General features: G+C 40.5%; 1 protein-coding gene across 1 annotated transcript in view; it reads right to left on the bottom strand.

Moving 5' to 3' along the window:
- Nucleotides 1-12651, bottom strand: part of slc35f3b (solute carrier family 35 member F3b) — a gene marked incomplete at its 5' end in the record, with an annotated part of 74428 nt that extends 61777 nt beyond the window's left edge. Inside the window, 2 exons of the mRNA XM_081351696.1 lie at nucleotides 10777-10991; nucleotides 12560-12651. Coding sequence (XP_081207822.1) covers nucleotides 10777-10991; nucleotides 12560-12651 — 307 coding nt within the window. The remainder of the gene's footprint in view (nucleotides 1-10776; nucleotides 10992-12559) is intronic.
- Between the last annotated feature and the right edge of the window lie 11822 nt (nucleotides 12652-24473).

The raw sequence follows: 24473 nt of genomic DNA, 5'->3' as shown, positions 1-24473 counted from the left end.
CTTGAAGCCAGAGCATTGCCATGAGCTGATGCCCATGCATTTAGTAGGTAGGCCCTTAAAATGGGGCCTCCACTAGGCAGAGTGGCGTATGTTGTACTCCCCTGCTATGAGGGTATTGTTTTTTGCTGAGTACACTGCCTTTGGCAATGTGATTAGGTACCAGGATGCTGTAAGCGCTGTAGTAACAGTTTTTCTGCCTTGAAGGCTGCACAGTTAGGTAGTAGGCCCCAGCAGGCCTCCTTGACTGGGTAGCCCCTAAGATAGGGCTCCTAGGCCAGCTCACCTTCGCTGGTTGGCCCTGGTAGTTCGGGCAGAAGACTCACTAACGAGTAGTAGGTCTTAACAGGCCTCCTCGGAGGTGGGTCACAACATTGTGGAGCATACACTAGGACAAAACTATAGGAAAAGTTTTTAATAGTATGGTTCCAGCAGTGTTCATTAAAGTAGCAGAAAGACTCGCTATCAGCTAGTAGGCTCGACCGGGCCTCCCTGTTAGGCGAGTCCCCAGCAGCAGTCACATCCAGCTGATTAGACTGTTTCAGGAAGTAGGCCTCTTCAGGCCTCCCTGAAGATGGGCTCCCACATTTTTTGTAGGGGTCAGGTAGTAGGCTTTACTAGGCCTCCCTGAGGGCTAAATCCCTCATACTGTGGTACTAAGTGGCCCTGAGGTTGAACTATCAGTTAGTAGGCCTCACAAGGCCTCCCTGAAGGCAATGCCCCATAGACAGTCAACTGGACTGCCAGTCTGGCCCAATGTCAGCTGTGGTTTTCAGGTAGTAGGCCTCTCCAGGCCTCCCTGAAAGTAAGCTCCTTCATGTCATGGTTTTCTGGTAGTAGGCCTCACCAGGCCTCCCTGGAGTTGAGTTCCAACATACTTTGAGTTTCCACTTAATGTGGTTTTTCTGATAATGGGTAGTAGGCCTCTCTAGGCCTCTCTGTAAGCGAACTCCCATGTACTGTGGTAGGCTTCACTAGGCCTCCCTTAAGTTGAGCTCCCACGTTTTGTGGTTGTCATGTAGCAGGCCTCTCCAGGCCTCTCTGTAAGTGAACTCCCATGCACTGTGGTTATCAGGTAGTAGGCCTCACTAGGCCTCCCTGAAGTTGAGCTCCCACATACTGTGGTTATCATGTAGTAGGCCTCTCCAGGCCTCCTTGGAAGGTTAGCTCCCACTTACTGTGTGTTTCCACTTAGCATGGTGTTTCAGGGAGTAGGCCTCGCTAGGCCTCCCTGAAAGTGAGCTCCCACGTTTTGTGGTTATCAGATATTAGGCTTTACCAGGCCTCTCTGAAGGTGAGCTCCCACATACTGTGGTTGTCAGGTACTCCCTGAGTAGTTTTACTGTGGTGCTGGGTTTTGTAAGCTAGTGGCCGCTTACTTTCAGTATTAGCAGACCTTATCAGGCAGCTACCGAAGGTGAGCTTGCGCCCTGGCTCAACTCAAGTTTTATTCTCTGCTACGGGTTCCCTCCTGGAACCTCTTTATCCTGCTACAGCCTGGTTGCCTACCAGGTAGATCTTATGCTCCCCTCACTGAGGGTCAGTGTGAGTATGTGGTCTCCTGAGTCTGGTCAGTCGGTCGTAGGCCTCTCATGAGGCCTCCCAGTTAGATCAGTCCTTAGGCCCTCACAGGCCTCCTTAGTGTTTTGAAACACAAACACTGGGTTGATCCTTGGATCGAGTAGAGAAACTCCCCTCGCTGGCAAGGGTTGTAAAGCACTATGCTGAGTCATACTCTCCAGGATATCCCGTCTCTGAGATCCGGTCCGAGTGGTTCACTGCCTGCTTCGCAGTCCCTCGGGTTGGATGCCTTCCTAAAGGCAAGTATCCAGAGGCTCTGTCTTCGGACAGACAGGAAGTGGCCAGACTGTAGTGTCTTATATAGTGACATCAGGTCAGGCCTGCCTGGTGGCATTTCAGGTGGCACGTTCCCCTGAATAGTGACTGGCTGGGGTTCCTACAGGTTCCCTAGCCACATTCCCTAGAAGGGACCCCTTCTAAGAAGTAAAAAAAAATGAAGTTGTGGTCCTAGGCCCTTGAGCAGGCCCAGGTAGACCTTTCACTAAACTATGTTTAGGGAGGTTTTCTGTGGTGTCATTTAGCTTGGGCTATGACCGTAGGGAGTGCTGTCACTGACAGCTCAGTGTGACCTGGGGGTGAGTGGTACTAGCGTTCATTTGAATTGCCGGTTCTGACAGTTGTCACTGCTTTTTGGCATGCACTCCCCTTAGCATGGTGGCGTTGGTATATCGTTCCCCAATGCGTCATTCTGACGTAGTGTAGAGTTCCCTTTCGAAAGGGAACGTCTCAGGTTACGACTGTAACCTATGTTCCCTGAGAACAGGGAACGAGACACTACGTCTTCCTGCCATGCCTCGGGGCCTGCCTGCAACAGTCCCTTCAGACGATAGGATGTTTGTCATGTTTGCAAGGCGCCCTTTTATACTTGCAGGTCGCACGTTAATCATTCACGTTAATGATTCACGGGCTGTCGCCGGTCAATGTGATTGCCGTGATTTGATAGTGATTTCAGACACCTGTCACGCCTGAGGCGTTCCCCAATGCGTCATTCTGACGTAGTGTCTCGTTCCCTGTTCTCAGGGAACATAGGTTACAGTCGTAACCTGAGACGTTTTTCAAGCATATGACACACAGTTTTCGCGGGCATATGATACGCACTTTATTGCGTGTAATACCCACGTACCCCACACCACTAATCCTACCCAAACGTATAATAGATGCTATAGAGACGCATCTAATGAGAACGGGTTGGTAATGACATGATGGTGAGTAAATTATGACAGAATTATATATTTTTTTAATTTCTGAGTGCACTATTCCAACTTTAATTTAGTTTTACTAACATTAAATGGGAGATTCATCATATATAATGTAGATATAATTTAATATACAGGTAAGTCTCAAAATATATCATATAAAGTAAAGAAAGAGAGTTTTATTAGGCAGCAATTGGTAGAATTTCATTAAGAAGTTCAAAGGCTCCTGTACGCAGCATAGGATGATGCAAAGTGGCAGATGCATGTCACAAATAATTCATTAAGCTCATCTTATGTAACCCACCATTGGAGAGAAAAATAGACCTCCTCTTCCATATTGAGGTTAATGAAAGAGTTCTTACCTTCTTACAGACCCCTGACACTGCAGAATATAGGTAGAAAATCTTAATCATTTTGACACTGTCCTACCCAACAATACTTTTACAATCGGTGAAGCAGAGCAACACTTTTATCCCTGTGATTTGCATATCATATTTGTAAGAAGACCTTTATTCTTTCCTTTTACCTGTACTGTAGATGCAATTTACTTGTAATTGCAGGCTGGTGCATGACAGGTCGATCCTTCCACCTTCCTTGCTCTTCTCATTTTTTTATTTTCTCTTAATTTATTGATTTTTAAAATTTATACAGTGAATTATATGTGAGTCACTTCCCATGCACTAATATATCAACATGGCTCACATTTGACCACTTTTAAAGCATTACAGGCACAAATGTTTCCCTTTGAGAATAATTAGATATGTTAGATTTACTGCTAATAAATATGCTAGCTAGTTTTAAACACATCAAATATCCATATTTTATCTTTACTATCACTAGCTATGTTTCCATCCAAAGTTTCAAATTTGACTTATGCACAAAATTGGAATGTCGCATAAAACATTTGTGAATAAAGCAGAGTTTTCCAAAATCGTAACTTCCTGGGAATCTGTCGCAAAATATCTATAATAAAAATGGAAGTTGCTGTAATTGGGAAAGAAACTGTGGTTCTTCATAATTGCAATATATGGGTTTATCAATAACTGCAAACATTCAGTTCCAAACTGTCAAAGTTACGCACTGGTTTGGTTTAATTTTAATTGAGTTCAGTTCCTGTTGTGTCTGCCTTGTCAGATTTCCTTTGTTCTTAGTTACCCGCCACTAGTTTTACTGGTTACTCATTAATTAGATCCCACCTGTTTGTATTTAGTTAATTATCCTGTGTAAATATGCCCTCTGTTTCATTTCATTCTTTGTCTGGTGTTGAATGTGTTGGAATCCACACTGTTTTGTTTGTACTCTTCTATGGATTACCTGATTTGCTTTTAGTTAATGAGCTTGACTATTATTTTCATCCTTTTCGTCCTCTTCATCTTTGGACCCTGAACATTACAGAACACCAGACCTACAATAATATGGATTACGCAGAGGATCAGCTTCGATTCTTAAGCCAAGGAGGACTGCCACTGGAGGATTTTGTGGACAAATTCCTGGAACTGTGCCATCAGGTTCATTGGGATGAGTAAACTTTAAAGATGCTCTTTTTGGAGCGGGCTAAACAATGAACTGCTCCAAAATATGCTGGTGGGGAATGACAACTACTCATTATTTGAATACATTGAGTATGTGCTGTGTGTGGCTGGTTCTTCACTTATTGTTGAGGAGGAAGCCTGCTCTGAACCAGCTATACTCATCCCAACCCTGCCTGCCCAAGATCCTCCAGTGGACCACATTTCGCCGAAACCGGTGCCCAGTCAACCACCACCCACGCCGCACATGGAGAATAAGCCAGAGCCCACCGCAGATGGAGAGCTTTTGCCTGCCGTGATGCATAAGCCAAAGACGAAAAATGAGCCAGCCATCGCCTGGGAGCCTGGCCCCCAAAGTGAGTCTGACCTGGTGTGTGAGCCTGCAACATCCGTGTCAGTGGGAGTATTAGTGGAGCTGGACACTGAGGAGTGGTTGATCGACTGGGAAACAGAGGTAGTGCTTCCCACCCTGCCTAGCCCTGTATCTTCTGTGCCTTCATTGTCACCGCTGACCCAGTCCTGCTCAAAGTCTTATGTATCTTAAAGACGAGATGATGCATCTCAAGGGGTTTAGCCAAAAGAATAAATTTGTTACATCTTCATCGTTGCTGGTCCCACCCAGCATAAATCCTGTTTCATCACCCTGTACAGAGTCTGTTTTGTCATCACTGACCCCACCCAGTCTCCCCATCCCACCTCCTCATCCTGATTCAGCCAGTCCATCAGCCTCGCTTCCACTGGTTCCCTTCAGCCCCTAGACTAGTCCTCAGAAACCATTCTGTTGTGTGGATAACTCCTGAGGTCTCCCGGTCTCCAGCATCGCCCAAGCAAGTGGATCCCTCGGCTCTGCTTCCAGGCGCTGATCCTGAGGCTTCTCCCTCCCTCTGCTCCATCACATACCATCGTCTTTACGGCTCAACCGGGTTCCCTCATCACTCAGACTCCGCCTTGGTCAGACGCCACCCTGCCTGCACCACAGACTTACGAGCCATCCGCTGTGCTCCGTCTCTCCACCGGGCTCTGCATTGGTCCTCAGTCACACCAGCTTTGCCTCAGGCACTCTGCCTCCACCTCGGACGGTTGTCGCTGTGGCTCCGCCTTGGTCTCCAGAACAATCAGTGTCTCTCCCATTTGCTCTCCGTCTGCGCTCAGGGCTCCACTTCTATCGGCTACATCTCCGTCAATCATCCCCCAGGTGTCATCACCATGGTTCCTCTCTCTGTCAACTCTGCTGTGGGCTATTGTCCTGGCTGTGTTCTAAGTTCCCGCCTGGCTCCCCGAAGGGTGGCGTCCTGTGACAGTTATGCACTATTTGCCATTCTTCACTGTGTTCAGTTTCTGTTGTGTCTGCCTAGTTTACCACCACTAGTTTTTGTCCTTGGTAACTCATTAATTACATCCCACCTGTTTGTATTTAGTTTCGTTATCCTGTGTATGCCCTCTGTTTCAGTTCTTTCTTGGTCTGATGTTGAATGTGTTTGAGTACACATTGTTTTTGTTTATACTCTTCTATGGATTACCTGATTTACTTGTATTTAATAAACTCAATTATTATTTTGATCCTTTTCATCCTCTTCATCTTCTTTGGACCCTGAACATTATGAAAATTAGCTTGTTTTTTATTTTATAAATTAAGTGTTGCTTTATATTTAATGTTTCTTGTTAGAAAATTACAATCACATAAAACAGGTTTTTAAACTGTAAATTTGCAAAACTGTAATTACATCTATAATTACACTGTTGAGCCTTCCCTTACCCACCCCTAAACCTACCCATACCACCGAAACATGTCCATAACCTTACCGGTATCCCACCTCAATTGCAGTAGAAGTGTTTTGCAATAAAGTATTAACAGAATTAATAAGTACATTGCACTTATTTTCTGATGTAAGTCCATAGTAGTTAAAGACACCTAATATATAGTGTGACCAGGTGGTTACATTTTATTTTAAGGTGTCTTTGTTACACTGTTATTATATATTTAAATACTGAGTAACATCAATTAACTACATGTACTTACTATAGGGTTAGGATGAGGGTTTGGTGTAGGGTTAATTGCATGCAATTATGCATAATTTATAGTTACTACTACATTTATTACATGTAACGTGTAACAACGACATTGTAAAATAAAGTGTTACCGACCAGGCTTATATTATAAAATGCATAATATTTCATTTAACCTCAACATTTTTTGAAGGTTAAGCACATCTTTCATCCACCACGATATTTTTGTTGTTTGTTGTAATTTCAGGCACTATTTTGTGCTGTATTTGTAGAAAGTGCTACAAAAGCCAACCAAAGTCAACCACTTCTTGTAAGTTGTGTGACCCAGACCCAAGGGCTTACAGAGTGCAGAACGGACTCTGCTGGAGTTAAACAACCCTTCAGGTAAAGAACAAAAGTAATTCTCATGGGTTTCACTTGTTTTTGAACCAGCTTTAAAACACACTCTCTATTTCTGCTCACTGATGCCCTTGCGGTTCAGGCACAGACCGCTTGGCCTCTTTGGAGCTTTATCAGCTGCCTTGTGTTGCCTTGAAATTTGCCTTGAAAAGAAGTTTCTTGGTGTGTTGTTATTTTCACCAATCCCTGACAGGAACTGAATTATAGGAATTGAGAATGTATATTTAATTTGTTGTCAGATGCTTCCACATGTGCCCCTCTAGTCTATATAAAGAACATTAAGGAACAAAAATCTGTCTTTGCCTGCCTCTGCTGTCCTCAAACCTTCCCCTCAAAGCCAATTTGATGTCCAATTTTATTCGCTGACCATAAAATCATGTTTGATTGAAGGGTCAGACTAGCAAATGTGACAGATGTCGGTCAAGGATATCACCTAAGACAAAAACTGTAATAGATACTGTCACCTCCAGAGTGCAATATTAAAGCCCAAATCACAATGTGTAACATGGAGCATAAGATAAAAATCACAAAACATATAATTAAGCAAAACTGGTGAAGGTTTGAACACACAACATAGATGTTTCCGTCCAAAGTTGCAAATTTAACTTAAACGTTTCCATCCAGCAGTTTCCCAAAATGCGCATAAAAATAGGTGGATGGAAACCTAGTTATAATGTATAAAGGCTCACAATGTGCTCCCTTGCCGCTTTGCATGTATCTGCAAATCCACTGCTAACATCTTCTAGAGCACTTCTAGGGTATTCTGGGTGGATGCTAGGGTGTTGCTAGGTAGTTGGTTACTGAAAGTTCAATACTTTATCAAGCACCATCTAATCGGTTGTTCTATAAATTGATTAAAAGAACTTGATTTTAACGTTTTGTGGAGAAAATATGAAGAAAAGACTGCAAAAGTAAAGCTGCCACTAAGATATTCCTTAACATATTTCTATGCCATTGCTAGGGTGCAACAGAAGCAATAATATTAATAATAATAATAAAGTAATGAATTAAGAATCCATTTATTTCCCCCACACATTTTAAAGTTAAAACCCACGGTAAAAAATAAAGGACTCTGAAATGGTTTGATTCTTCAGTACTAAAAATAATCAACACAAAGAAAGCAGCTCACTCAGATGAGACCACGCACACTGCAGGCAATATTAAAACAAGCTAACCAGAAAGTGTTTACAGAAACTGATTTACGACTGCAGATACAGTGTAACTCTACAGTGCTGAGAGGGAACAGGCATACAGTCTTGTAAGGCTGACAGTGATGGAAACATCAGAGCATTATCAAATCAACTTAGGCAAGAAAACTGTCCTTCTGCTTAGTAAGTTCAGTAACTACAGTGGTGGCCAAAATTATTAGATTAAAAAAATTAAGATTTTTTAATGTTTTAAAAGTTTTAATGTTTTTTGTTTCTCTTCTGGTCACCAAGGCTTCATTTATTTGATCCAAAATACAGCAAAAACAGTAATATTGTGAAATATTTTTACAATTTAAAATAACTTAAAATAACTCAAATATATTTTAAAATGCAATTTATTTCTGTGTTGGTAAAGCTGAATTTTCAGCATCATTACTCCAGTCTTAAAGGGATACTTCACCTCTGGAAAGATGAATGTGTATTTAAAATAGGTAATTTATGTAGAAGAAATGTGAAGAAATTTTTGAATTTGGAGCTTTCTAGACTGAGAAAAGCCAGAAAATGTATTTTTGGCTTATGTGGATGAAAGACAACAACTCCCAGAATGCACTTGCTTCGCTGCCCTAGGAGGCCACTCCCAAGCCACGCCTACCGGTAAGAGAGCGCAGTTGAAAACAACAAGGCTAGGCTACTATTGAGACTCCGTGATGAGTTTGCCAAGGATTTCGAGATCGCCCAAAATGTCCGGGATTCGGCTTTTGCGTTCTACAGTCGCCATTCATTATGTTTACTGTGGCGAGCAGGACGAGGCTGACGGCTGCGGGAGAACGGCGCGAGGCCGGTGGCGTCATTACTGAGACGCGCCGGGTCTCGCATCTCTCACGGAGGAGCGGGAATTTTCTTAGCAATGGTAAAACACACATCAACCGATCACTTGTTTAGCGTTCATGTAAACACTACATTCAAATTCACCAATCGGGATGAATTCAGTTAGATTGAAACAAAAGGTGTGCATGTAAACAATGAATGGCGACTGCAGAAAGCAAAAGCCGAATCCCGGACATTTTGAACGATCTCGCCCGCCGGACAAGTCCGGGAAAAAGAGTATGGTAACCCCTACTATTCAGCTTTCTCCTACTACTCAGCTTTCTCCACAGAACAAGAGCCTGCTAGCTTAGCTTCCAAAGAAAGACGGCTGACTGTGTGTACATTCTGTGAGTGAGATCCCACCCTCTATGGGTGGGCTGAACACATGCGGAACAGCCCCTACTACTGGCTGTAGTCTTTAGCCTCTGGCCAGAAAATCCTCAGATGATGCAAAATGACGATTTTTGCGTCATCGGAGGATTTTTTCCAGACAAAAAATACATAAATCTCTCCTCTCAGGGGGATATTAGGGTGGGAAGCACAGTAATTCGAAAATACTACAGGTTTTCTACTAACACAAAGCTTAATGCTAAATCCTGAAGTATCCCTTTAAGTGACACATGATCCTTCAAAAATCATTCTAATATGATGATTTGATGCTCAAGAAACATTTATTATTATTATCAATGTTGAAAACAGTTGTGTAAAAAAACTTTTCATAATTTTTTATTTGATGAATAGAAAGTTCAAAAGAACCGCATTTATCTGACAAAAAAAGCTTTTGTCGTAGTGTTAACTTTGACAGCTCTATGTTCATCACCAACCCCAAACTGTATGTTAAGAGTGTATATACTATATACTACTCCACTCTCCACTTGAGTGTAAAGCTTTGGACTAACAGCAGTACGGTGCTATTTGATAAACACTCCCTATGCATTATGCAATTTTATACAAAGTGACATACTGTAAACTTTTCTCCCCCATTTCTATATGATATATTTTTTTATACAATATAACAGTGTGGCTTAAGAGTCCAAATACTTTTTTGGGGGTCACTGTGTTGATAAATGGGCCTACTGAAAAAAAGTTAAACACAGTTTGTCAATGTATTGAGTGTTTTCAAACAAAACCATTTCTTAGTGTGTCCCACTGAAAGGTCATTCGGAAGATGTTTTATAAGAGTAAGAATACAGCCTCTCCAGGCATTACTGTGCCTGTTTCTAAAAGCACAGTGGGTCCCAAAACAAGTATACAGTTCCTTTATCTAGAGGAAACATTCACACAAAAAGGGATAAAAGGATCGGGACAAGAAGCTCTTCTCTATATATCTGTAAAGCCAAACACACAAACCCCGCCTTTGCCAGGATAGTGGCCATGCCTTTAAAAGTTATGGTTAATTAAAGGAATTTATGCATCCTCAAATAACTCAAATGCCCCATGCAATATTTGCAATCATTCACTGCACCTCCTGCCGATCAATCAATCATAAATAAATTATTATGGAACACACAATCAAAGCGTCAAAATTCACAGCCTGATTGCATCTTGCACTGTCTGGCCAAAAGAAAAGGAAGAACAAGTCTACTCCTTGAAATCTCCATCTCACAATCGTATCTCCAAGACAGAAATGAGATCAAATGGAGAGCAAATCAATATGCTGCTTAAGTCTCCAGCTTCTTAGATGTTTCTCTTGAGAAAAAGACCCCAGTAATCTCACATGTGCCTCTCATTTCAGAAGAAATTTCAACAATTATCAAACCGAGACTCAAAAGTCTTCAAAACAAAAGTCAGAGATCTCGGTTTGAACTCGAACATTCTCAAATACTGCCAAGATCAAATAATTTGATCTATGCTATAATTGACATTCATTTTGTAGCTCTATATTTTTGCTGCATGTCTATTGCTGCATGTGCTGCTGGGGTGGGGTGGGGAGGTGGGGGGTGGGGGAACCCTCAAAATAATAAAATGCTCCTCTGAGAGCACCACAACACCTTGATGGTTCACAACTGTTCATCACAACAATGAATCCATTTTTAAAAATAAGTTGCTTACTCTTATAAACGGCATTCCAGGGCTGGTAGCCATAATAACCCGTGATTCTCAAGATCCTCTCCTCGATGGACGCGCTGTTGATGTCCTCAACTGATCGAGATGACTTCAGGTCCTCTTTAATCGATTCATCCACCACCAGGTACTTGAGCTGGCGAAGTTGGGGGCTGATGTCGGACAGCCTTCTGGGACTCACCTCGGGCGATCTACGCATTCCGCTGGAGACAAGAACACAAAGTTGGAATCGCGTTGGCTTCGAGCGCTTGACACCGAGGGTGAGGTGTGCCAGTGAGAGCGTGGCACACAGACAACCCTTCTCATTACATTGGGATTCGAATAGTCCACCTCTTTAAACAGATGATAGAGTGTTTCTCAAACACAAACACTTCGCGTAAAACGGCTTCCGAGCGCGGAGCCTGTTCGGTGCGTAAAGAGGGTGGATGCGTGAATCTTCACCCTTCACTGGCGTTACGAGCGGAGGAGGCAGAGCGGCTGAGAGATGATAACCAGACATGACTGCTGCTCCGTACAGAGTAACCTCTACTGGTACAGTAGGCCACTATTAATTTGGAGGAAAGTATAGATATACAAATAGGCTATGCATTTATTATGTCTCACTAATTCAATTTGCGTCGAAGAGCGCTTTTTCAGTTACGCTCAAAACTCAAAGATCGAGTGCGAATTAGTCAAGAAGGGGTTAAAGGGAAGTTTGGAGGGAAATAAATAAATAAACTTTTAGTATAGTATATAAAAAATAATACAACTGAAAATAACAGTGATAACTTAAATCTATCAACAAAACTAAATTCAGACAGCGCATCTTTTACTTTTGCACGTCATTTAAAGGCAACGCGTGGAAATTGCAGTTCCTTATCGCAACGGTATACTGGCATAGATTTTCTATCAGTATTATTAAAATAAAAATCACTTTATTAAAATTTTACATTTTTGTAATAGTATATCATAGAAACGACATGTTGCGTGTAGTTGAACAATTAAAACAATTAAGATAAAATGTTGAGTAGGAATAAATACATGAATATATGCCTACATGCATACAACATGGGCTACACTGAATCATGCAGCTGATCACTATGTTCAGATGAGGCTGGCAGTTATTCGTAAAACAGATAAGAACTAACTGAATTTGCATTACAATGTTTTACAAAATAAATAGCCTAAATATCAGAACTTGACAGCTTATGACAGTTAATGTCTTATGCTGCGGTCCATGGCCACCGGGAGGCGTGCGCGATTCCGCTTTACGCACCAAATACACTGACGCTCCTTTCACATATGGATCAATTAACGACACTGCTGGTACGTCTTTCTGATACCCCGCGTTAACAATCTATCTTAAATTTAAATTCTAACATACTGAGTCCTTTGAAAAAAATAATAATATTTTTTTTCCAAACGCGTTTGGTGTTACATTTACAGTCTCCAGTGAATAGCAGCTATATTTGATATCTAGATAGACTAAATAAAACGGCATGAACTTTTAAGACATATTAATAACTATGAACTGTAACGTCTGCCCTATACTTATAAATAGATATAATTAAGAATACCCAGATGCGCATGAGACGCGTATCGCCATTTATAGACTTGTGCGTAATGAACTCAGTAGTTAGTTTTTTTATCATTGTCATCACTGAGGCGGACTCTAACTGGGCTATGTTTTTCTCACTCCCTGAATAGAAAACCAGCAACTGATGCTGAGTAAAGCTGCATCTCAACACAACACATATTCTATTCATGCATAGGTGCTTTGTAAAATTCTTACATGGGTATCAGGGTGGTCGGGGGTCCCAGGTAACACATGCAGTCCCTCCGGGGCGGTCCGAGCCTGTCACCATCTCCATACATGATCCCCATGAATGACAGTAGACCACTGCTCACACGCACAGAGACACACGGACTGGAATAGTCCGCCCACCACTCTTACACACTCCAGCCGTGGCATTTACAGATTTTCAGATATCAACTGTCACACCTTCAACGGTTTTCAGAACCACAGCGCCATCTGACGGTAAATGCCGTTTCGTGCTGCATGTTTTACTGGGTTGTAGAGCTTTAGAGGTATGTCCACCTGTTGGAGTAATCAATTGTATTTCCAATATATCACTTTATAATAGATTTACAGGCCTATACCAATAATACCATACTCTATATACCCCCAATGTTCTAGGAACATTATTTTTTTTTAACAACCATAAAATAATGTACCTACAACATCCTGTAAGAAAATGAACCATTGTAAATAATAAAAAAAAATTTCATTGTAAAAATTACTATTTGTATAACCATAGTTTTACTACAAATATAATGGTTAAACTATGGTTAGTATAGCAAAATTATGGTTAATTTGTGGTTATCATGGTTTAACTACAATAACCATGGCTTTTTGGTTTTATTTGTAGTAAAAAGAGGGTTAATATGTAGTATAAGGGATTCTGGGAACCAAAATTTGTTAGCTGGGTAGGTGTTTTTCTTCTTTTAGATAATTGATGTTTAGCTACCCAAATTACTTTTTGCATTGCACTGCAAAATGCAGGGTTTTTTTGGACCCCAGGAACAACATTTTTATAGAAACTCTCCAAACAAAATATCAGCAGCAGAAATACCAATTCATCACATTTTACACAGACAACCAAATATGTCCTTATTATAACGTACAATAACTCTTCTGTGGCTAAAAATAGATGACATCTTAAGGACTTGCAATTTATTCTGCTCATGTCTGTTTTTCAGCCAGAAAAACACAGTATAAAATCAAATTGTAATAACAGATAAAATAAAGTAGAAAAGATCCATTCAAATTTGATAAAAACCTTGGTTTGCCACGTTCTCCCTCCAATATAATTTAGGGTAGTACTACTCCAAACAGAGTAGTAAACACTTATTAAATGAGTCTAATGTAGCACTTCATCTGTTGTAGCTGGTCAGAATTATGACGTTCGAGACTTTTTGAGAAGGTAGGTAGGATGAGATTTTCTTGCTTTCTCCCACAGAAACCCACCCACAGGGCTGTATGGCATCCAATCTACAGTGTGTCACAAACAGTTTTCATGGTGACTAGACCAGTTAGAATCAAAATTGAAGAGTGCATCCTGTTTTAGTACAGCTATTGTATAGTTATTTCTACTATGGTCTAAATGCTTGTTGACTGCATATTATTGTCTATTGTCTAGTTTACCAAGAAGAACATCTCAGGTTAGAATGTTGTTAGGATGACAAATGAACTCGTTCATGGGGGAAACCATATACACCGCATGTCTTTGTGCCCTCAACATCGACTTATTTGACTATCATAGGTGCAAGGGTGCATGGTTATATGAGGATGCCTCAGGTTGAAGAGATGCTCGCGGGCTATCTCTCCCCTGGGAGCTCATCATCAGTTAAAAAGCCTACGCTGCGGGGAAAGTGTTTCATTCAGCGGGTTGAATGTTCAGTTGCTTCTTGCAATCTCCCAGAACACAGAACATTTAACATCACCCCCAACAAGATGAAGTATCGAATGGGTTGGTGGTTGCGTCCGATTTAGATCTCCGCGGTCGGAACTGTTCTCTCAGAACTTACAAGTTCAAGATGCTAACAATCAAGATGATTGTGTCACAATCGAAAAGTTAGTCACAATCGATCTCAAGGGTGCATATTTTCATCGAAATTCTGCCACAACACAGGAAGTTCCTGAGGTTCGCCTTTGGGGGCGAAGCTACCATATTACCAAACCTCGTTGGCCAACCAGAATTTGGTTCTCGGTAATAATATCGCTCCTTGGCTACTCGATTCCAATCAGGAGGGACCTTCTGTCTCAGGTGCAGGGGACAATATTTCATCCTGGGCCCGAGCTTTGGAACCTTCATGTTTCACGTGTTTGCCACATATGCCACAACCATTCAGAAGGGAACGTCTCAGGTTACGCATGTAACCATGGTTCCCTGAGAAGGGGAACAAGATACTTACTGTGAGTTCCAATTCGAAAGGGAAATAGAAATGTTTTGGTTTGTGTTAAGATGGGATTATATTAGGGCCAGGTAAAAAATATCAATTTCTCGATTTTAATCGATTTTAATTTTTACTAACCAATATCAATTCTTAAATCCCAAGAATCGATTAGTCTATCCTGTTTTCGAGCGGGACATTGTAGCTCGCCTCCCATCCAATTAAACGCAATGAGCTTTGTGCTTTGTTATTTTTGATATGAAACAAAGTCTCATATGTCCATTTTATTTTGAAATTCCTAAAAATAAAATACAGTTTTGCCACTGTTTAATGTGACATGACAGTTTGCTGTAGTGTCACAGTAGAGAAGCATGAAAATGAACTGAACATTTTCTTCGCTTAAATACATGAATGAGTGTAGGTTAAAAGGTATGTTAACAGATACAGAACATCTTACCGAACATTAGTTGAGAAAAAAATGTTTCTTGAGAAAATTTGCCATGTACTGTACCTGATATATATCCAAAATATTCCATTTCGATTTGAATCGGAATTGAATCGAATCGAATCGCAAGCTTGTGACACGAATGCCCAGCCCTAACTTATATCATTCATATTTTATCGAGACATGCTACACTTCCGCAGCAGACCCTTTATAACCCCATGTTTTAAGAAATAAATAAATGCTCGACTTTTGTGGATGTTTTCGTCCTACATTTCTTAATTGATTCTTACATTTCCGTGTTGTATTTAGGTCACCAGCTTTCCTCAACTGGCCCTTGAGTCCAAAACCCTGCATCCGTGTTCAGCTTTGAGGCCATGGAAATAGGCATCATACATATGCAACTACACAACTACTCTGACTAGAAATAAAGGGAGTTATGCTACAATGCTTCTGGCAAACACTGAAAGCTGTCAAGGTAACCCCTGAACGAAGAATTATGCAAATTATCACCTAGCTGTTATTTATTTATTTAGTTTTTATGATAGCACTGCAGATATCGCAGATAAATGGCAATCATTTATTACAGAACACATGACCTGAATGCAGTAACAGGTTCACAGTCAGTAACTATGTCACACTTCAAAAACAGAATCTGCCATAATCTTCCTTCTCAATATGTGTTTACAGCTCGAAGAGTATTAGGTCTCGGCACTGTCGTTCAGAGTTTATTTTCTGACTTTTGTCTTTCAAAGTCAGGTCTGAAATCATTTATGACTATATGCAGAGCTCATGTGTTTTAAACAACATCTGAATGAAGGACATGCAATGTTTCTGCACTGTAAATCGAGGTGACCGGCGGTGCCAAAGAAAGAGAATCCAGAGCAGCTATAATTTATCGTGACCACCTCAATAGGGTCTTCTCCATGGACGGACAGATTAAAGGAAACCAGGACAGGCAGAATCAGAGGACTCGGCAGTATAGACATATGCAGTACTTATATCTATAGCCTATGGGGCCCAAAAGTCTGAGGTTATGCAAGACTTTTGAAATGTAACTATTATGCATTATATAATTGCACTGTTAGAAAAATCTGTAGAAATTACAGTATTACTGGCAGCTACTTGCCAGTAACTTACTGTAGATTTAAAGTGATGAGTGATTTACTGGCAACAATTTGTTCAAAATTAAATGAACATTAAACATTAACAAGTCTTTATCTTTACAGAATACAACTAAAATAACATCCTCATGCAAAGCATTCTGGGAACCAAAATCTGAAGGAAAAAAACAGAAAAAGGTTGATGAAGATTTCTGGTTCCCAGAATGCTTTGCATTAGATTGTTATTTTACACTGTAAAAAATTTGTAACCCTCACAAATCAAAAATTTCAATTGACCGATAACATCTACATTTTTCAATTAGCCCAAATGAAATTCTGTACATTTAATTTTAGAATTTACAGAATTTCATTTGGGCCAATTGAAAAATTTAGATGTTATCGGTCAATTGAAATTTTTGATTTGGGAGTGTTACAAATTTTTTACAGTGTATAATTTTATTCTTTAAAGACAAAGACTTGTTAATGTTTAATGTTCATTTAACTTTGAACAAACTGTTGACAGTAAATAACATAAATTTAAATCTACAGTAAGTTACTGGCAAACAGCTGCAAAACTACAGCAAATTTTTTACAGTGTGGCATAACAATTTGTTTGAAAAGATGAAATTAAAAAATCGGTAACACTTTATTTTACAGTGTCCTTGTTACATGTTACATGTACTTACCATAGTAACATCAGTAAATTATACATAATTACATGTAACTAACTCTCAACCAAATCCTAATCCTACCCTAACCCTATAGTAAGTACATGTTGGAAATTATGATTACTCAGTACTTAAATATATAATTACTTAACAATGACACCTTAAAATAAAGTGTAACCAAAAAATCTGATTGTTCAGAATGTTTTATGGTCTGTCCATTTTTTAGCTTTATGATTTGAGATGCTCCAACGAGCAGATACAAAGGAGTTCACAAGATCAATGCCAAAAGAAATAGTGCAGAAATGTGCACTTTTGTGCTATGTTCTGCTCTCGGATTATTCCAAGGATCCAATGACACAAAGAAAAAAAAAAAAAAAAAATTTTCAAATTACAAATTTTCAGTGCAGTCTCAGACTTTTGGAGTATAATGTAAAAATGCAGAAAATTTTCTGTAAGGGTTATGTTTAGGGGTAGGGTTAGAGTTAGGGGATATACAGTTTGTACAGTATAAAAATCGTTATGTCGATGGAAAGTCCCCATAAAACATGGAAACCCAACATGTGTGTGTGCCATATAGACAGACATAAGCAAGTAGATTCAGAATATAGAATATATGCTAGGGGTGGGCGATATAGCCTCAAAATTATATCACGATATTTCAAGAATATTTGCGATAATGATATTTATGACGATATCGAATTTTTTTTGTTGTTGTTGTTGTTGAAAATTTTCTTATGTTTATCTCACCTAAATGTTTGCTCACTCATTGTGTTTTTATTGTGTGGCAATTTTGTTGTTAAGAGTTTACACAACACAAGGAAGCTTGATTTCAATCTTTGAATTAAATGTTAAATGTGTGTAGGTCTAGAAATACTACAGAAACAGAATAAAGTAATCAAATGTAAAATAACACAGTCTTTTAGTTCTGATGACTAAATTAAATACATAGAATAATAATAATTCTCATTCATTACAATTAAAGCTATCTTTCGTTGTTTTGACGACAACATTAATGACAGACACATAGCCTATGGCTGCTGTCACTTTTACAGCTAGTGCACGGATCCATTGCTGCTGTTTTCATTCTGTCACACTGTCACATGCGTTTTATAAATAACCGACTGTGTTTACGAGTAGGCACTTACCAAGACCACTTACACAATTTTATGTTTTCCCCCCATTAAAGCGATATAATCCGCGAAAAATAACTTTTGTCACTCGCTAGCTTTACTCTATGTATGCACGCAGTGCAACTATCTCACAGAGAGCGCGCGAGTAGCCTACTGGATAGTTTAAAATCGCTTGAATGTTTAAACTGATAAGACTTAAGAAGACGTGAAAATTCTAAACTTTAGTTACGATGCACTGATGGCCCGATTGTGCAAGAGACCATCCAGACATGTCCTGACTCCTAAACGCGCTCGAGAGAAGACGCGCGTCGGCAGCACCGCTGAACACTCAAGCTGTTTGTGAAATTGCTAAATCGTCATCGGAGGCTGACAGGCTGCTCTCGCGCTCAGACAGGTGTTGTTGTTGTTGTGCGTGCTAGGGAAGTAAATGCGCCATACGTCATTGCGTCGCTATATCGTTGATATCGCGATATGACACTTTTTTATCATGTAAAAATTTATACCGGTATTATCGTGGACGATATGATATGGCACACCCCTAATATATGCAAAAGAAATATACAAAGTAGATATCGACAGACAGCAGATACAGATAGGGCCCCCCATCCCACATACATATGTACACATACATTAACATTCAATCCCACTGTACCTTCTTACCATTGTTATAACATGTTGACAACTAGTCAAGGTGTTTTCTTATTAAAGCACTTTATTATGGGCATTAAACGAACATTCTTTTGCTGCTGTAAATTGTGTAAAAAAGTGTGTAAATATTTTGTTATATGTTAGTTTAAGTATGGCTGCTAAACTGTACGAGTGAAATGTTGTTTTTTAATCAGATTGAACTTATTCTGAAATAATTTTTTTAAAGGCACAATTTGCTTTAAAAATATAAAAAATCACTATATCTGTTATATATTTTTTAAAGTTGTGTATTTACATTATCCCGACAGTTCCAATTAACTTCTAAATCCAGAGAAATTAATATTTTAATTCGAAAACAGGGACCGTGTCTTTATTTCCGTTATGTCGCAGTCAATGGCGTCATATCCGCGTTGTCCCTGGTTTCCGCCTATGGTTTCCGCTCGTACTGCCATGGTAACCAGAGCTATGAGCAGAGCCCTCTGATTAACCAAAGCGACAGACGCAGACAACTGTGGAGTTCGCAATGTCTATCTGCACGCTGTTGTTGTTTCGTTCAAACATTATGGACCATGGCAAGCAGACTTTGGATAAAAAATAAAACGAGATAACTAAAACGAGAATCAATATCAGCGCGGTAGCTCCCATAGACAGTATATAAGTTAAACGAGAGCTCCGCGTCCGAGACTTCGACCGCTCCTACATGTGTATACTTTATTAAACAGGTGAGCACATTTACATAAAACTAATCAATGTTTTATAGTTCAACAATGATAAAATGTTAGAATATGATCTGTATGTTATTCTAATGTTGATCTAGCTTACTGCTAGTCTCAAACAGACAAACTAACACATAAATTTCAACACATTCAAATGCAGTTTAGTGTGCTAGTGTAATGTTAGACCAAGTGAAACAGCGCTGCGTTACCTCACAAGTTTAATTTGTCTAATAAACTGACCTGTGAGTAGTAATTCTGCACTTGCGTGTAGTTCGGTAGAATGAAATGTCCATATTCCTTTTATATCCGCGGGAGCTCGCGTCGCGTGTGGAGCTGATAGCTGTCTCTTAGCAATCCCGAACTGCTTCATATCACAGTCATGATAAAAGCATCGATGTATTCAGTCATCCATAAACATTATTAGATCGGTCGGCTTGACGTTGACGACAACATCCATAATTCTTAGCAAATGTTGCGTCATCAAACTACGCCTATGTTATTGTAAAGAGGTTAGTGACCCCTAGTGGAGAAAAATTATATACTGTGGCTTTAATGTATCTCTTAATGCACTACAATACGCTGACGAGGTGTGCATGTAAATACTCAGAGGAATGACAGTAAAATGAAACTCTGAACTCTGAAACTCAGCATAGTCAGGCAGAAAATAGATAGCAACCCATGCAGCTGTGACAGATGGAAAGAGCAGAATTAAATGGTGATGAGAGAAGAGAGTAGTTAAAGAGGGAAGCCGATGAAGACTTAGCAGGTCGATTCATGGCCAGCAAAACAGCAACAGATGAAGGAGTGATAGAAACAGCGCCACAGGAAAGAAGAATGCTAACTATCTTATTTAAATGACTAACTCAAACTAAGCACCAAAATTTCCCTCACAAAATATTTCAGATGAACAGTGTCTTGCATGTTTTAAGCATTGTGCTTCCCCCATCACATAATTCAACAGCATAAACACTGTGCTTGTGTAAATATTTGATATCATATTTTATGCATGGATATATAGTTACAGGCGTCTCTACTCTCTGAGTTGAAGTGTAAGTCAAGAGCAGGATGGTGGGTATCAGAGCCCAGAATTATCACTGCAACATTGATCCCCCCCTCCTGTGAGATTCACAAGTGACACAAGCCTGAGCACAGCAGATGATATGCTGCCAGGACTCAGGAAGAGGGAAAGGAAGACCAAGAAACACAGAAAGACAAGTTAAATGGCACTCAGCGGAGAGCTGTGACTTATTTATGAGCTCAGTACAACGCTTAGGTTAAAAATTTGCATTTTTTTTTAAATCTCTTACAGTATGTGACAGAAGAGAATCCTCTCACAGATATGTCCATCTACAAGTTGAACATTTTTGTTAATTAAATTGAAGCTGAAATAAAATAAAACAATAATAATAATGGTTAAATAACCTTTAAAGAGGACCTATTATGCGAGGTGTTGAATACAGATGAATGTCTACAGTGTGTGTAAACAACATGCCTATAATTATAAAAATCCACCCAATACTTTTTTTTAATCCCTATAAATAATTAACAATCTCTCCAAACGCGTGGTTTCAGATTCCCCCCTACTCTTACGTAAGAGTAGGGAAGCTCCGCACATGACTGGTGACGCTCTGCCCTATTAGCATACTGTAGATCCCGCCCTGAGTGAGCCACAGTGACTGCAGTCGCAATTTCGGTTTACTTTCTGTAGCAGCTGGGGATATACAATGTCTGTGCCAGAAAACTTTATGTTCTGTTGTTGGTTGTACCAACGAACCTAAAAGTCTCCATAGACTCTCAGCATCCGAGTCACTGAGGACATCTGTGGTTGAAGTTGTTACTCGAGGATGGATCAGTAACTGTTCGTGATCTAGCTTATAACGTTAGTCTCTGGAGCGATACTGGTCACGTCAGTAATGAAAGGGAGAGCGCGCACTTTATTACAGTTTAACGTTGTTGTTGTTTTATGGATATACAGTTTACCAGTTTATCTGGCACCCCCGAAAAGGCATAATATCTGTATATATTTGTTTACTGTTGTAACGAGTTAACAAGTGTTTTTGAGTAATTCGCTGTTTTATTCAGCTCTTACAGTGATTTTCTGGAGTGAAAATGGACGCTTCATGTTTTGTATGATGTAAAATAAACTTCATAAAACTCATCAGTAAAGTTTTGGCCATCATTCGGACGGGGTCCGCTACAACAGGCTTGGACTGATAGTGGATAAAAGCAAGATGAACATAAGTTATAACCGTAATTAAAATAAAATATACCTGTTCTATCTCCATGCAGCATTCTCTGGCTCTGTATATGCATCATTGTCCGACTCCGGTTCGAACTGAACACCGCTAGGACAGTTTCTGACATTTTATTGTGTGAGATCTGTTTTGTTGCTGCCACCGGAGCATGAGCTCTTGAAGCTCCGCCCTCTTCTTGAAAGGGGTCCTGGAGCAGCAGCTCATTTGCATTTAAAGGGACACACACAAAAATGGCACATTTTTGCTCACCCCCAAAATGTGGCAATTTTTGACATGCTATAAAAAATTATCTGTGGGGTATTTTGAGCTAAAACTTCACATAAACACTCCGGGGACATCAGAGACTTTTTCTTAAAAAAGAGGCATAATAGGTCCCTTTTAATAAGTGATTAGACTATTTTAAAATGTGCATATTGTATTATGAATTGAGCACATGCATAATAAATGGAAAGCCCACAAGTAAATAAAAAAAATGATGTAACTAATGCTCTTCATTATTGATAGGACGATAAAGAAACAGAACCTCTATCTGAGTAAAGGCTCTTTCACATTGAGCCTGACATGATAAAGCTAGGTGAATTTCCGAAGAACGGAGCTTTCACACTGAACGTGAAACAATTGATTGCCTTCAGCTAATTCACGCCTGCACCAGTGGCGTAGTGTCTGGGTATGCAGGGTATGCAAGTGCATATGCGCCCGGGCGGATCGGGGGCCCGCAGTGTAGGAAGCCGTGAGCTCTGTGTGTCGAAAAGCTTTCCGCGCGCTGACATCTTCCAATTTCACAGCCAGTACTTTTGGTGAATATTAGGTGCTGTCATTTGTATGTGTGTGTGGAGAGGTGAGAAGTGGGCTGTGCTCTGAGAAAAGAAAGTTGTTTTTGATGATGTATGTGTGTATCTAGGAGTTGGTGTGTGAAAAAATAAACAAGCATGTTTGTGCAAGTTTGGGCATTTTTTTTTGTGAGTGCATCAGGACTAAAGGGCAACTGGAAAGAGAAAATTACCTTTGAAGTCTACTGTGGATTTTCACAGTGTAAGCATTGAATGTGAAATAAAATCCTTTGCTTTTCAAGTTATAGATGGCAGTGGCCGCTCTTACATTAAAAATAAGGTGGATAAACTATTTTCCTTTGGTCTGGAGGAAGCAAAAGGAGTTCAATACATATGGCCTCGGCATGGATGAATGCATTCAGTTTTACATTGATCACAGACTCACTCAAGCTGAAATAGCTCTATGATAGAACACTTCCAAACCAGTGTCGACATTTGAGGAGCAGGCTATAACTTTATTGTTGTAGGCAGACAGTATAGTGATATTTTATTAACATATTGTAGTGATAGAGTATATTTTAGGCTGGGGTAGCCAACTTGAGGGACAAGGCCGTCTAATGGTTGAAACAATTTTTTACAGAAATTTTGAAAAATAGCTGAACACAGAAATTGTGAGTGACCTAATTAAGGTTTTTTTTTTTTTTTTTTACATAAGATCACAAGAAAACGACCTTGGTTATGTTTAGATCAGAAGAAAATGTATGGAAACTAGATGCACGTGTCACGGAGCAGAGAGAGGCAGACAACATCATAGTGAAATAGATGTTTATTGAACAGAGGCACAGAGTGGAACAGCAGATGAGACTGGTGAGTATGCAGTGGAGAATCAGAACAGGATGATGAACTTAGCTGGATGATAATAATGATGTCTGTTTGCAGATGGCGGGACAGGATACGGCAGGCTGATGACTGGAGACAGAAGACGGATGACGGGTGATTGGAGATTCGAGGGTGAAGTTCAGGTAAGTGATCTTCAGGTGAGTAGAGGAGTCTGTACGTCAGGTAAGGACGAGACCAGAAAATGAAGTGAAGGGGAAGTGTCTTTATATAGTGTGCATTGATGATGAAGTGCAGGTGCGGTGAATCAGAACTCCGGGGAGAGTGAACGAGTGACTCCGTGACAGTACCCCCTCCTCCACGGGCGGCTCCTGACGAATGGGTGGGAAGACGACGACGGGGTCTACCTCGGGCCCTGGGAGCTGGTCGATCTGGGTGTTCTGTGTGGTACATTGGGTGAGGAGTGTAGGATCGAGGATATCATAACGGTTCACCCATAGGCGCTCCTCAGGAGTGTAGTCCTCCCAATTGATGAGGTATCCGCGAGTCCAGGATAGCTCGGACCGGTAGATCGGTTCCTCTTCAGGGATGTTGGGAGAAGGAAGTACTTCTTCACCACCAGATTCTGTGGAAGGAGAAAACAGGTTCAGAGTGAGGTTTCACATGGAAGGATGGTGAGATTCTGTAGTGAGGTGGAGGATTAAGCCAGTAAGTGACCTCGTTGAGTTACCTCTGCACTGTGAATGGACCTATGTACCGGGGACTCAGCTTACGGCAAGGCAGGCGGAGATGGATGTCCCGCGTCAAGAGCCATACCTTCTGGCCTGTTTGGTAGCGGGTGTCTGCTTGTCTCTTGTGTCTTCGCACTGCCTGTTGGAGATGCACGTGAGCTGAGTGAGAGTTTCCTAGGAGTGTTGACTGAGCAACCCTTGATGTACCGGGAGATATCCTGAGACATAGTTGGCCACGAGTTGCATTGACGGAGGAGCAAGAGGGTACGTTGGCTACCTGGGTGTCCAGAGCCCGGAGAGGTGTGAGTTGAGTCTAGAAGGGGCAGGCGAAAGGTGGGTGAAACATAGAGTTGCCCTTCTAGACCTCATCAGTCATCAGGAGCAGGTTGGTAAAGACGTGAAAAGGCTCAGGCTTCTGAGGCTGCTGGGGTCAAGGACAGAGACTTGGGCCG

The sequence above is a fragment of the Scardinius erythrophthalmus genome, assembly GCF_964197995.2.
Source record: "Scardinius erythrophthalmus genome assembly, chromosome: 21".
NCBI lineage: Eukaryota > Metazoa > Chordata > Actinopteri > Cypriniformes > Leuciscidae > Scardinius > Scardinius erythrophthalmus.
The sequence above is the reverse complement of the archived record's forward strand: the minus strand, read 5'-3'. Positions and strand labels throughout refer to the sequence as shown.